Consider the following 13577-nt stretch of genomic DNA (forward strand, 5'->3'; position numbering starts at 1 on the left):
GGAGGGCGGGTGTGTCATGCGGGGGGCCGGCGTCAGTCTGAGGGGGCCGGCGTCAGTCTGAGGGGACCGGCGTCAGTCGGAGGGGACCGGCGTCAGTCGGAGGGGCCGGCGTCAATCGGAGGGGACCGGCGTCAGTCGGAGGGGACCGGCGTCAGTCTGAGGAGGCCGGCGTCAGTCTGACGCGGCAGGCGTGTGTCTGACCCGGGCGCTCCGGTACCTCCAACCTCGCGCCTCCTCACACGTAGAGGAAAAGCGACCCCGTTCGGGTCCAAAGGCGTGGGCGGGGCTTAGCCGAGTCTTCCGCTGACGCGCGCTGGGCCGGCCCTGCGCAGGCGCGGTCGTGCCGGGGGCGGGTCCATCCCCGGAAGTGACCTCCCGGTCCCGGTCCCGGTCCAGGCCCCGGAAGTGACGCAGCCTTCCGAAGCGGTGAGTGCGGACGTGGGCGCCGCGCGGGGGGTGCGGGAGCGCGTCGGGGCCCCGCGGAGGGGGCGGGGCCGCGGCCCGGGAGCGCCGCGGGGGGGTGGGGCTTGGGCGCAGGCGGCGGGGCAGCGGCGCGGAGCCGCGCGCGGGCGTGTGAGGAGCCTGCGGGCGCGCGGAAGTCGGCGGCGTGCGGGGCGGCGGGGGGGGCGGGGGACGGGCGGGGGACGGGCGGGGCCTGGGCCGCTGCCTGCGGCGTCCTCCGGCCGCGTCGCCAGGAGGCCCTTTCCGGCGCGGGCGGGCCCGGCGGGGCGGAGCGCGGCGTCCCTCCGAGCGTGCGGGGCCGGGCGGGCCGGCGGCCGGAGACGGTGCGTTGTGCGGGCGCGGGGCTGCCCAGCGCGTCCTTCCCGCCGACCTCCGTGCCCGCGGCGCCCGGCGACGCTGCGATCGGGCGTCGGCCCCGAAGCCGCCGCGCCGGCCTGGGACCGCGGCCCCGCCGCACCCGGCAGCGCTGTCTCCGCCCTCGGCCCTGCGCCCGCGAGCGGCCCCGGCGGACGGGGCTCCGGGAGGAACGCGGGCGCTTCCCCCGTCCGTGCGGGGCCCGGCGCTGCCCTCGGGACTTTCCGCCGACGGCCGGGCCCGCGTGCGCGCCCCGCTGCCCCGTGTGGCCGAGGACAGGCCGTGTTTCGCGGCTGATGACTTTAGACGCGGCGGCGGGCGCTGCGCACGAGGCCGTGGGAATCCAGGTCGCTGCGCGGCGCGGCAGGGAGAGCCCGGCTCCTGCGCCTTCCGCGGGCCTTTCCACCCGCGGGCCCACGGGCAGGAGGACGCGCACTTCCCGCCGGCGCGGGGCTCGGAGCTCGGGCTCCGGCGGGCTCTCGGGATGACCTCCGTGGCTGGCTGCCCTCCGGCTGCACGTCCCGGTGCCCTGTGCCGGCTGCCGCGGCGGCGGGGTGGGCGGCGGGGTGGGCGGTGGGCCGAGCTGCGCGCGCTGGACACGTGACCGCTGAGTTGTCTTTCCCGCCACTCGCTGTCCTGCGCCCCATCTGACGGGTCGGGCCGGGGTGAGTCTCTGCACGTCCTCATCTGCAGAGCGGGGGAAAGTCCGTCCTTACGGGGCGTTCTGAGCACCGACTGAGGCGATCCCTAAGCACCCCCAGATGAGCATCTTGCAGGTGATGCGGGGAGGTCTCCGGTCGGTGGTCCAGCTCGTCGCGGGCAGCTTCTGTACACTGCTCCCGACCGGGAGGGAGATGGTTGCCTTTCTTCCTTTCTTTCTTTCTTAATATATTGATTTATTGGACAGACGGCGGGATCACAGTTAGGCGCAGAGGCAGACACAGAGAGGGAAGCAGGCTCCCCCCTGCACAGGGAGTCGATGCGGGGCTCCATCCCGGGACCCTGAGACCTTGACCTGAGCTGAAAGCAGAGGCTTAACCCACCGAGCCACCCAGGCCCGGGAGATTGTTTTCTTAATGTTTCCTAGTTGTTCACTGGGAGAGTGTAGGAATGCAGGGAATTTTGTGCATTAACCGCGTAACCTGCAGCCTTGGTTGAATCCTTTTAGTCGTCGTTCTATAGATTTTCTTGGGATTTTCTGTGGGAACAGTCATTTTCTGCCTACCTCCCCCTTTTTTCAGTTGTTACTGTTTACAAGACCAGGTTGCATCGAAGGGGAGCAGAGTGGGCCTTTCTCCGTCTCGGGGTAGCAGGTCGGTCTCCAGGCCATGTGACAGCCGTGTCGGCCTTCGGTGGCTGCCCCAAATCGCTTTGGAGGTGTTCCCACCTGTTTCTCAGTTGCTGCAGCATTTCATTTTCCCGGTCGTGAGTGGCCGTTGGCTCTTGTCACACGCGCTGATTGCCAGCGGGAGGTGGGGTCGGACCTGCTGGGGGAAGCCTGAGTTCCAGGGGTCTCCCTCCTTGGCCCTGGCGTGGCCTGGGCTCAACCGGACACCTGTTCCGGAAGGACCCCGCGTCTGTGTGCACCAGGGGTGCTGAGCTGTCTTTGTCGGTAGTACCGGCTTTGGTTTGGGGTCCCATGGGCCTTGTACAGTGAGTTGGGTGGTGAGCTCACTTCCATTTTCCGAAGAAGGTCTGTAAGGTGGCTGCTTAGTTCTTCATTTCTGTCCTGAAGGCGCCCTAGAGTCTGCGAGGGAAACCGCTGGAGTCCTGCGTGGTCTCCTGGGGAGTGTTCTCTCGCAAGTCTCACTTTTTTAGTAGATGCAGTGCGATTCGGATTTCCTGTTTCTTTCTGTTCACTTGGTACGCGGCGTCTCAAGAAGATGCGGCCGTGGGGTCTCTCGGCCTTCTCGCATCCGCACGGTTGGTTCGGAAACGCGTTTTAAACTCCTGACACTGGTGATGTGCGTTCAGTTTTCTTGACCGGTCTGACTCGAGGTTCATCTGCTCTCGGGAGCTGTCCGGCGGGTCTCGTCGGTCTCCGTTGGCGTCCAGTCCTGCTTGTTCGGCTCTTCGTTATGTCCTTTCTTCCACTTTGCTCTTCCTGGTTTGCTGAGCCCAGCTCCTGGATTTAGGTCCCCTTCTTTGCCGGTGCGAGCACCCAGAGCACCGAGCGTCCCGGAGACCGTGGTCCCTGCGCGCTCCTTCCCGTGCCGGGCAGGAGAGTCTCGCTTCTCGCGTGGGCTCATCTTTCACCCGCTGGATTGCTCGCAGCAGTGTTGTCTGATCTCCGTGTCGTCGGGGTTTCCTTGGGTTCTTGGCCCTCACCGGCCGCAGTTCTGTTGCGGTTGGAGGACACGCCGTGCCCACCTGCACAGCGGGCGGCGCTCGCCTCCCCACAGACGGGCGTCGGCTCTGTGCGGCCGGCCCCACGGTGTGCGTGCCCGTGTTCAGGCTGTTGGCATCTTCATGCTTTTGGTGGTTCGGTTGTTCGGTTTTCAGCTCCTTCATCACTTCCAGAGAGAACAGCACTGACATCCCTCCTGGCCTTGTGGGATGCTCTGTTTCTCCCGTGAATTCTCTCAGGTTGTGCTTGGTGTGCTTGGAAGACGTGCCCACTGTGCGCAGCTGTAGCTGCTTCGTTTCCCTGGGGAGCGGCTGTGCGTCGCGCTCCGACGTCTTCCCTCGCCTGGTTAGGTCAGAGCACACTATTGGACTTCCGTCTGTCCCATCTTTCTTTGTTCTGTTAGCCCCGTCCTTCTGAGTCGTTGGAGTGGTTTCCAGGCGTCCCCTGGCATCTGCTCATCGGCTCCATGGCTGGCTCTGTGCTGCATGCCAGGGGCTGCTCCAGAGCTCACTGGGTGCCTGTCCCCCAGCCTGTCCTTGCCTGCTTAGTGCCGAGATGGCACCACGTCACGGAAATGCAGGCTGTTCGCACTCAAACACAGTCCCTGCCGTCCGCTCCTGATCCTACACTTTCACGTGTAAGACCCCTGCCTGCGTTAAAGACCCGTGATGTGATCAATCAGAGTGATACTATAAATCAGTCTTTCTTGCTATAATATTTAACGTTTGGGGTGCCTAGGTGACTCTGTCAGTGTCCTGGGATTGGGACCCAGTGCACATCAGCTCTGCACTCATGGGAGTGGGGAGTCTGCTTGAGGTTCTCTCTCCTTCTGCCCCTCCCCCCTGTGCGCTCTCACTCACTTTTAAAATAAAATAAGTCTTTAAAAAAATAAAGTTGAGGGGCGCCTGGGTGGCTCAGTGGGTTGAGCCGCTGCCTTCGGCTCAGGTCATGATCTCAGGTCCTGGGATCGAGTCCCACATCGGGCTCTCTGCTCGGCAGGGAGCCTGCTTCCCCCTCTCTCTCTGCCTGCCTCTCTGCCTACTTGTGATCTCTCTCTGTCAAATAAATAAATAAAATCTTTAAAAAAAAAAAATAAATAAAGTTGAAAGAAAAGCAGGTGGTCTTGTGCGTTCACTGTTTCTGTTGCGGTCTTCCATTCCTGAAGATCCGGTTTCCCTCTGGTGCCATTTTTCTTCACTCCAGCATTTATTTTTTTAAGATTTTTATTTATTTATTTGACAGACAGATCACAAGTAGGCAGAGAGAGAGAGGAGGAAGCAGGCTCCCCGCAGAGCAGAGAGCCTGATGCGGGGCTCGATCCCAGGACCCAGGGATCATGACCTGAGCCGAAGGCAGAGGCTTTAACCCACGGAGCCACCCAGGTGCCCCCCTCCAGCATTTCTTGTAAAGCAGGTAGATTGGCAGTTGGCAGTGATGTCTGCTTTTCCACCATCTGAGCCTGTCGTGTTTCACTTCCCCTCCTGAAGGTGTGTGATGCTCGGCGCAGGGCCCTTTTGGGACTTTAAACGCAACATTCCAGGATGGCTTCATGCTGTATGGGGTCCCGGATCTGGCTCTGGAAAAGAGAAAGAGATGTTAGTGGGGAAACTGGTGAAATTCAAATGCCATCTGGAGTTTAATGAAAGTACCCAAGCTGGTCATGTAGGATGCTGATACTGGGGGAAACCAGCTAAGAGGTATATGGGAATATCTTTCACATTTTTGTGAATCTAAAATCATTAGCAGATAGGGGCTCCTGGGTGGCTCAGTCCAGTAAGCATCCAACTCTTGGTTTTGGCTCAGGTCATGATCTCAAGGGTCTTGAGATCAAGTCCTGCATTAGGTTCCACACTGGGCATGGAACCTGCTGGGGATTCTCTCCCTCTGCCCCACTCCTGCACATAGGTACATGCTGCACGCTCCACGCACTCACATAAGATAATGCCCAAGTAAAAGTTTGCTTTAAAACAGTGCATTTACAGCACGGTAACAGGAGGGTATCCCTGCGGAGGGAGGTTTGGCTATGATGGGGACTGAGCCAATAAACAAACATGTCGAAGATGTTGGAGGCCAGGTTCTGGCAGTCAGAATGAGGCTGTCAAGACCAAAAACTAGCATGAGCCCTGCAGTGTGGAATCGGGCGCATAGTGTGAACTCATGGCTTCCCGCAGTTGCTGCGCTCCAGCTGGGGGGAAGGGCGTAGCAGGCGGGGTGGGGGGGCGGCGGGAGGGTGTGTGTGGGTGTGTGCAGGTGTGTGCACCTTTGTCTGCTCTCGGTCCGCTGAGCCTGCAGGCAGCAACACCCCAGCAGCCGGCTGCACGCAGGGGGCTTCTGAATCCCATCGTCCACCCGAAGCCACTAGGGCTGGCCCCACGGCACCTGGGGAGAGAGTGAAGCGAGCCCGTAACATTTTGTGTCACAAAGCAGGAAAGTGCTCTGAGATTGATGGGTTGCCGCTCTGGCCAAGCTGAAGGCCATTTGAAGATCAAAAATAAATCACAGAGTTGGGCTCCCTGAGTAAAGTAAGAAGCACGAGCCCATGGGAATGCATAAACGGGAAGCTTAGGAGGACGGGGGAGCCCGCAGGGACCCCCGAGGGCTGGAGCTCGAAGCACGGCAGGAAGGGACCAAGGAAACCCAGTCCTCCACGGGGCTCGCGGGACATTCTTGTCACAAGGGATGTGGCTGTCCAGCGGGGACACAGACAAGCCGAAAGATGCCTGGCCTGTGGCCGTGCGGGTGTCGCGGGCACGAGAGCCAAGGAAAGGCTGGAGAACGTTCCAGGCTAAGGAAGCTGAAGAACCCCGCGGAGGGGTGGCTGTGAGCGTGGCTGGTGGCCTGCTTGCAGAGGTCGCCGGGCTGTGTCGGGGATGACGCCCGTGGGCGCAGGGAGCCCCCAGGGGTGTTCTGGGGTGGGGTGAGGGAAGGAAGGTTGGCAGCTTCCCTGCAGGTGTTTCAGGAAGAAAAGAGCCCTTCCCGCCCCAAACTCCCGCTTTTCCGTAACTGCGACTGTTTCCAAATGAGAACCAAATTTTTTAGTGCCTTGCTAAGAGAAAAATTCCCACCAAGGATGTTCCTCTTCCAGGCGGAACGTGAGATGTGGAGCAGGAGGCGCATGAGGGACGTCTAAGGAGAACCGAACTCTGTTCTGCTGCGTTAAACACGTAGTGGCTTTATAATGAGTTTTTAAATATGACATTTATATTCCTACTTGCCCGTCATTTCACACTTAGAAATGGGAGGAAAGCCTTCCCAGTTTTCTTTCATGGAAATGCCCACACCGCGGGGATGCTTGAGACCCGGTGGGCATCAGGCGCTCACAGCAAAGGGAGAAGGGGTGTCGCCCCCTGGAGGGCCAGGCCCCGGACTGCCTCCCAGCTGTCCTTGGCACCTGCGCGATGTGTAGCTATTCTGGGCTGTTGAGTGAACAGGTAACGGTGTGGGCAGCTCCTGCTTACGGAGAAACGGCTCACGTTAACTCCGCATGCACATGGGCGGCCTGCTGGGCACTAACTGGCCTGTGCTCCCAGCCCTGTCCCCTGACAGATGCACAGGTGGGGCCGCACAGGGAAGGGCGCCCCCCGGCTCACACCGGGCAGGAGGGGCGAAGGGGGCATCACAGCCACACTCCGTCCTGGGTATTCTCTCCACCTCCCGTTCAGCTGGTTTTAAGTGGCACAAACTAACCCACTAACGTTTGAGTAATTGGGTTTTTTATTTTTAAGAAATTTTTATTTGAGGCTCAGATTTTTTGATTAATGTTTTCATTGATCAGATATTCGAAAACCCACAAAAGAGCATGCATATCCGGTGTTAGAGGAGACGTAACAGTTTAAACTGTCGTCTTGCTCCCAGGTGACAGAGAAGCGGACGAGGGCAGGCGAGCCTGGCCAGCTCAGCTCGCAGTGGTGAGACGGAGTCCTGGTCCCCGGTCGGCCGCTGTGTTTCAGCGCCACAGCGGGAGCCAGCGCCGTGCACGGGCCTGTCCTTGCGTTTCCGTCTGACCGCACCTTTAAACCAAGTGTCTGACTTTGCCAATTTGATTTTTGTTAGGAAGCCATGGTGCCTTCGAGGCTTCTCTCACTAGGACCGAGGACTGTGCCTGGGGGCGTGGGGCGCTGGACTCAGGTCCGGCGGTGGCCCCCTTCGCCCAGGCTGCTCTCAGACAGCTGTGGGGACCACGCCAAGCACCAGGAACCCCCCAGGAAGAAACTGCTCTCCGAGAAAAAACTGGTGAGGCTTCTGACCTTGAAGGACATCTGCAACATTCCCCCCTGAGAAGGCCCAGGGCATTGTTTTGAGTTCTCGGCATCCTGTTCCTTCTGAGCGTGTGATGGAGGGGACGCGTGTAGCTTCCCGAACTTCCCGAACATGCGGGAGTGGGATGAGAGCCTCTGGGCCCCGAGCCCCCAGTTCTCGTGAACCCTGCGAAGACCAGGGAGGGTACCAGGGGCTCCAGAAGCTTCAGCCACGTTCCGTCCCTTCCGCTGGGATGGGCGCAGGCACGCTTCTTCAGCACTCGCCTGCGTGTCTGACTTGGGTGCTAGGTGCGTTCTTAAGGACGTGTGGCCATTTTTTAATTTAAAAGATCTGGGGAGGGGAGGGCGAGGCCTTTGGTTTCATAGTTCTTTAAGCCTTACCTGGTGTTCGTTGTTTATCACAACCTTGTATTGAAAACATGGATGATCTTTGCTTAAATTCAAGAAAATAAGTGTTTACAACCCTTCACTTTCTCCTGAATGGGGGAGGGGCTCCGCTAAGCATTATCAGAGCAAACAGCGCCTCCCCACAGGCACCTCCCTGCTCGCAGCAGCCGCGTTTGGCTCAGTGTTCCTTAGGGGCCTCCTCTCTTCCCCAGATGCTAAAAATTCCATCCAAGCTTTTCGTCCCCTAAAATGCTCACCAGTTGTGCTTTTTTCCCATCAGGTTGATGTTGATGATGTTGGCATATAACAAAATTAGACATTGAGTTTTTGAAATAGTAATTCGTGTTTTTTCCATGTGGTGGTGCCAGAGAATCTTAAAATACTTGTGTATTTTTTTTTTTAATCTGCTTATAGAGCAGTGGTTAGAAATGCCGACGTGCCGGGTCCTGGCAGAGGGGCTGTCCGTGCCCACGCGTGCAGCCAGTGGGTGGGCTCGCTAGCGGTCACAGCCTGGCCCCTGAGAGCTGACCTTCTCTTAGGATGAGCTCATGTTTTTTAAATGGGAACCCAGTTCGTCAGTCCTCATTCTGTAGCTAGAGGGTGCCTCCCTGAGGGGCCCAGAGGAAAGCTTGCTCCGAGAGCAGTTCTGGGTGCCCCGCTGCCGTGAGCACAGCCTCTGCAGCCAGCTCCTGAGTCGGAAGCCCGCTCGCCCCCCAGGACGCCCGTTCATTATTGCGTCTTTCCAGGAGCAAAAACCTGGTGTTTCCGTAAGGTTCTTGTTCAGTGACTATTTGAGGAAAGATGCTTTATGTAAGGATTTCCCAATAGCTCCTGATTTCCTCAGCCCGCCTTTCCTACCTTTTGACCAGTTTTCACTTCCAGCCCGGTTGACCGACATTTGCCTACGAACAGTGACTTGTGGGAACTTTCTCACACTTGCATCGTAGGCGAAATTAGCAATTTAGTATCATTAACTTCTCATTTTAAAACCTGTCACAGATAGAAAAGGTCCATTTCGCACGCTGCTCGGTCCCTGAAAGGATTGCAGCGTGGGTAGTGACCGGGCTCGCTGTGCTCCCTGCAGAAGAGACATTTCGTGGACCACCGCCGAGTGCTCGTCTGCGGGGGCCGTGGCGGCGACGGGGTGAGCTGCTTCCACAGCGAGCCCCGGAAGGAGTTCGGAGGCCCGGATGGTGGCGACGGAGGCAACGGTGGCCACGTCGTCCTGAGAGGCACGTGCTGGGAGGGCGGTTGGGGGAGGAGCGCTGTGCCTGCTCACCTCTGGGGCGGGGCCTTCCCCTCCTTGTCATCCGCATGCGGATTTGAATTCAAAAATCGGTGGATGGACGTCATTTTGATTACATTATATGATGTTCACATTTTAAAAGTTCCTGAAACCAATTTCAGTGGCGGGTGATGTTAAATTTCAGGAACGCAAAGCTCATGTACGCTCAGGGCCTCTAGCGCTTGGCCGGAAGGCAAAGAGCAGGGTCCGTGTTACTCGCCCCAGATGTGCTGGGGGGCTGTGATTACATGGAACACTTCGGGAACGAGCGGTGGGTGAGCCGGCAGACGTAGTCAGCGGTCACGGCGCGCTCGAGTACGGCTGTTGTTAAACTGATGAAGGCATCGTGGCTAAGTCTGACTGTTTTGGAAATGGTGTTTTCTTAAAATGAGAACTTTTGCTTTCTAAAAAAAAATCACATTGCCAGTTGGGTCACTTGTGCCGTGACCTCACGCCATGGTTCCCTGTGCGTTCCCTGTATCCTTAGACAGATAGTGTACAGATGGTTGTGCTTTTAACCCAAGGCACGTGAAGGTCCTTGCTCTGTCTCACAGCTGACCGGCAAGTCAAGTCGCTGTCCCCAGTGCTGTCTCGGTACCAGGGTTTCCACGGAGAGTCCGGCGGCAGGAAGAACTGCTTCGGGCGCAGCGGCGCCCTCCTCTACGTGCCGGTGAGCCGAAGGCTGCAGAGCCCGCCCCCGCCTGCTTCCCAGGGCCCCCCTGTCTTGGCCATGCAGCTGCCGTCCGAGAAGCAAAGCCCTGGGGCGACGCTTGGTGCTCGTTTTATCCCATGTGCATGTATGACCTGTTCAAACCCATGAAATCACAGTATTAAAGGCAAGACCCCAGGGGCCACAGGTAGCCTATCCTTACCCTCCCAGGACATCTCTGGGAGGGGAGACTTGGCTCCTCTCGGATTATCCAAGTGTTTTTCGAATGCGCCCATCCACCCTGGTGTTTGAGAAACACTATTTCAAAAAGCCATTTATGCCATCTGCAGGGGGGGTCACAGCCTCGTAAAGTCCCTTTGAAGGCTGGGACCTTTTCCTGGTGCTTCAGAGCTCTGCGAAGTGGGCACCTAGTGGTGCCCCCGCCCCTCTGCCACGCGCCCTTCTTCCAAACGTGGACACAGGCACTCGGAGCGCTCTGCCCCACGTGTTTGCTCTCCTATAAGCACTTCATTTTCAGGTCCCAGTGGGCACGTTAGTGAAGGAGGGAAAGGAAGTCGTGGCTGACCTGTCGTGCCCCGGTGATGAGTACGTTGCTGCTCGGGGCGGGGCAGGAGGAAAAGGTAACCGCTTTTTCCTGGCCAATGAGAACCGCGCACCTGTGACTTGCACCCCCGGACAGCCTGGTCAAGAACGCATCCTCTTCCTGGAGCTCAAGACGATGGCCCATGCTGGAATGGTGGGTATCATCTGGAGGGGGGAGGAGGTGGCATTTCTGCAACAGAGCAAGAGAAAGTCCGGCCCTGGTGCCAGCACGTGCCTCCAGCCTGGACGCGAGCGGCAGCCTGGTGGCACCGCCCCTCCCAGGGAGGCCCTGTGTGCGCACTCAGGAGCCCACACTCTGACGTGTCCCTGCTCCCTGACCTCGGCCAGGCACGGGCGCCCTGAGGTGACAAGGTGGGTTTGCCTTTGCTCCAGGTTGGGTTCCCCAATGCTGGGAAGTCCTCCCTTCTCCGGGCCATTTCGAACGCGAGACCCGCGGTGGCTTCCTACCCGTTCACCACTCTAAAGCCCCATGTTGGGATTGTTCACTGTGAGGACCACCAGCAGATAGCAGGTAGAGCTCCAGGATTCGGCCTGAGGTGGCCAGAGGTGGCGTCCGAGCACGGATTATGTAATTCAGAGCTTCCCACCCCAGATGGAGCGCGGTCTCTCCTCGTTTCAGCACTGGTAGTTCTGGCAAACCCCCGACCCCCAGCCCTCTGCTGGCTGGGGTCAGGATCCCATGTGTCACTTTCAAACCGGAGGAAGTCCCGCCTCCTCTGGTCTCCGTCTCCCAGCCTCCGTTGTGGAGACGACATGTGACTCAAAAAGCTTCCCTGTACCATTTTGAGACAGGAAAACTTTTTCCCAGAAGATAATGTACCCATTAAAAATAGTAAGCTGCCGCTCAAGCTGCTCGTACGGCGCCTTAGATTGGCAGAGTGCTCTGACTCGCCACCAGGAATCCGGTTCTTAAGTTTACAGGAAGCATTTCCCCCTTTTCTGAATCATTTCTAAAGCCAGAGGCTGGCCCGTGTTAGGTAGTCCATGTGAAGCCGGCCGGCCTGTCCCCCACACCCGTCGGCGCCCCTCCAGAGCTGAGAGCACAAGTGCCCGGGGCGGTGGGTGGCCTGATGGCATCTCCTTCAAGGCACGGTGCGCGGGGCCCACAGGGAGCCGGGCCTGTCCCCGCAGCCCCTCTGTTCTGTGTGCCCTGCAGTGGCCGACATCCCAGGCCTCATCCGGGGCGCGCACCAGAACCGGGGCCTGGGGAGCACCTTCCTCAGGCACATCGAGCGCTGCCGATTCCTCCTGTTCATCGTGGATCTGTCGGAGCCGGAGCCGTGGACGCAGGTGGAGGACCTGAAGTTCGAGCTGGAGAAGCATGAAGTTGGCCTGTCCGAGCGACCGCATGTGGTCGTGGCAAATAAGATCGACCTCCCGCAGGCCCGAGCAGCTCTGCCCCAGCTGCGCGCCCGCCTGGGCCCGAACGTCATCGCCCTGTCGGCCGCAACTGGGGAGAACTTGGAGGTGCTGCTGCTGCGCCTGCAGGAGCTTCACAGCCGGCACGTGGGTGCCGAGCTCCGCTGGTAGCCACCGGGCCGCCGCCCAAAAGTGACCACCCTGAACGCGGCTCTGGGTGGAGACAAGAAAGTTGCTACTTTGCCTTGCACTGTCCCTGGCACTCGCTCTCCAGCCAGCAGGCCAGGACCTCAGACGTGTCGGACGTGTGCGCCTCCTGCTGATCTGCTCCCCGGGGCCTTCTGCACCTGCCGGGGTGCTGACCAGCTGAGCTGGGCTCCCCACCCTTCCTCAGTACCTCTACGTGGCGAGGAGCCCACGGCCATGCGGCTGAGCCGCCTGACTTGGTGGGGCCGAACCCTAGCCTGCACACAGACCCCACGCGAGAGCCACAGACTCTGGATCCCTGACACTTCTTGCCAGTGCTGGCTGCGGTCCCAGAGGCCGGCCCGCCCTACGGAGGGGACATGAGGACGCGGGGACAGGGAGCCTTCAGAGCCACAAGGCTCTTCTCAGATGGCCCTGTCTGAGCAACGCAGTAGGGGCGACGCCTCCCGCGTTGTTCCCAGACTTGGCTGCTCTGTACAGGAGCCGTTGGCTTCACGACTGAATGCACCCAATATCCGACCCGGGGCCATGCGAGTCATTAGCTGAGGACACAGGCTCTTGTCCCCGAGTAAAGCCTGTGGCTTCAGGCGTGTCCCTGGGGGCCCTTAAGAGATGATGTGGTTGGGGACCAGGGGTAACCAGGGGAAGGGGCCTCGGGCCCCTTGGGGATTTGCCCCAGGGTCCTTGCTGCCAGCTGCGAGCGTACTGGGGGCTGGGCCTGCCTCCGACAAGAAGCTTGTGCCCGAGCTTTCAGGAGCAGTTCCGTTTTGATCTACCGTCAAATCTGCAACTAGAACGAGAATCCTTTGCCTGAAGCTCTTTTTTAATGTCTTATAATTTCCGAGGTCCTTGTGTTCTGGAAACCAGAGATGGGTTTTGCAATCTCTTTGCTCTCTCTGGGGCCACCACAAAGGGTCTCGTAGAGCCGCGTTAATTATCGGGGCCTTTCATCTCCGGCCGGCCCGCGCCACTGCTGCGCCCGGGGGCGACACTGGGGGCCTCCCTACGTCTGTCCTGCACTTGCCTCTGCCCCCGGCAGCCTCAGGACCTGACCCAGCTGAGGCCCTGCTCAGTGTTTATGGAGTGAAGAAAGGAATGGTGTCTGATGTTGTGTACATGGTGAGTTTCTTTTAGTTAAAGGCACGTGGTTGGCGGGAAGATTTGCTGAGCAGCGGGGGCCGGGCGCCACCTCCCCTCCAGTGCCAGCCCCACCCGTGCCGCCGCTTCCAGCCGCGTCTGCGTCTGCGGGGCCGCTGAGGCCTGAGCCGTTGCTCCGTGGATCTGCCTGAGGCACCGCCTGTTGACCGCACCCTCGGCTCAGGGACTCCACTCTCCCAAGCCACCACTCTGGGCGGCGCTGTGGTGCGTGACGCACGAACCCCTGACCCGCCCCTCACTTTTCTTGGAGCTGACCTCCAGCCTGGGTCTACTTGCCCCGTTTTCTCTCCACCTGGGTATTTGTTTCTGTCCCGACGTCTGTCCCTCCCTGTCCGTTGCGTCTTGCAGGTGCTCGGGCTCCCGTGGGTCTTTCCTCCCTTGTGCCCGTCCAGTCTGCTGTGCCACGCAGGCTGCCCCCCAGTGTCTCCCCCCTTGCTGTACTCCGTCCTGTCGAGGTGGCTGTCACCTGGCTCTTCGTGGCCTCTC

At 59.6% G+C, this 13577-nt stretch overlaps 2 protein-coding genes across 3 annotated transcripts in view; both read left to right on the forward strand.

Annotated features, from left to right (window-relative positions):
* The window catches only part of OSBPL2 (oxysterol binding protein like 2), a 322355-nt gene that overhangs the window by 240874 nt on the left and 67904 nt on the right, over positions 1-13577 (forward strand). The window lies entirely within an intron of this gene.
* Positions 7-13039, forward strand: MTG2 (mitochondrial ribosome associated GTPase 2). 2 transcript variants are annotated; one of them, XM_059407356.1, is made up of 8 exons: positions 416-426; positions 7019-7071; positions 7217-7396; positions 8894-9041; positions 9649-9764; positions 10282-10500; positions 10740-10878; positions 11524-13039. In XM_059407356.1, the coding sequence occupies exons 3-8, from the start codon at positions 7223-7225 to the stop codon at positions 11895-11897; spliced, it is 1170 nt and encodes a 389-aa protein (XP_059263339.1). In that variant the 5' UTR covers positions 416-426; positions 7019-7071; positions 7217-7222; the 3' UTR covers positions 11898-13039. The 2 variants fall into 2 exon arrangements, with proteins under 2 accessions (XP_059263338.1, XP_059263339.1); XM_059407355.1 differs by lacking the exon at positions 7019-7071 and having other exon boundaries at positions 7-426.

The sequence above is a fragment of the Mustela nigripes genome, chromosome 7 (genome assembly GCF_022355385.1).
Source record: "Mustela nigripes isolate SB6536 chromosome 7, MUSNIG.SB6536, whole genome shotgun sequence".
NCBI classification, from domain to species: Eukaryota; Metazoa; Chordata; class Mammalia; order Carnivora; family Mustelidae; genus Mustela; species Mustela nigripes.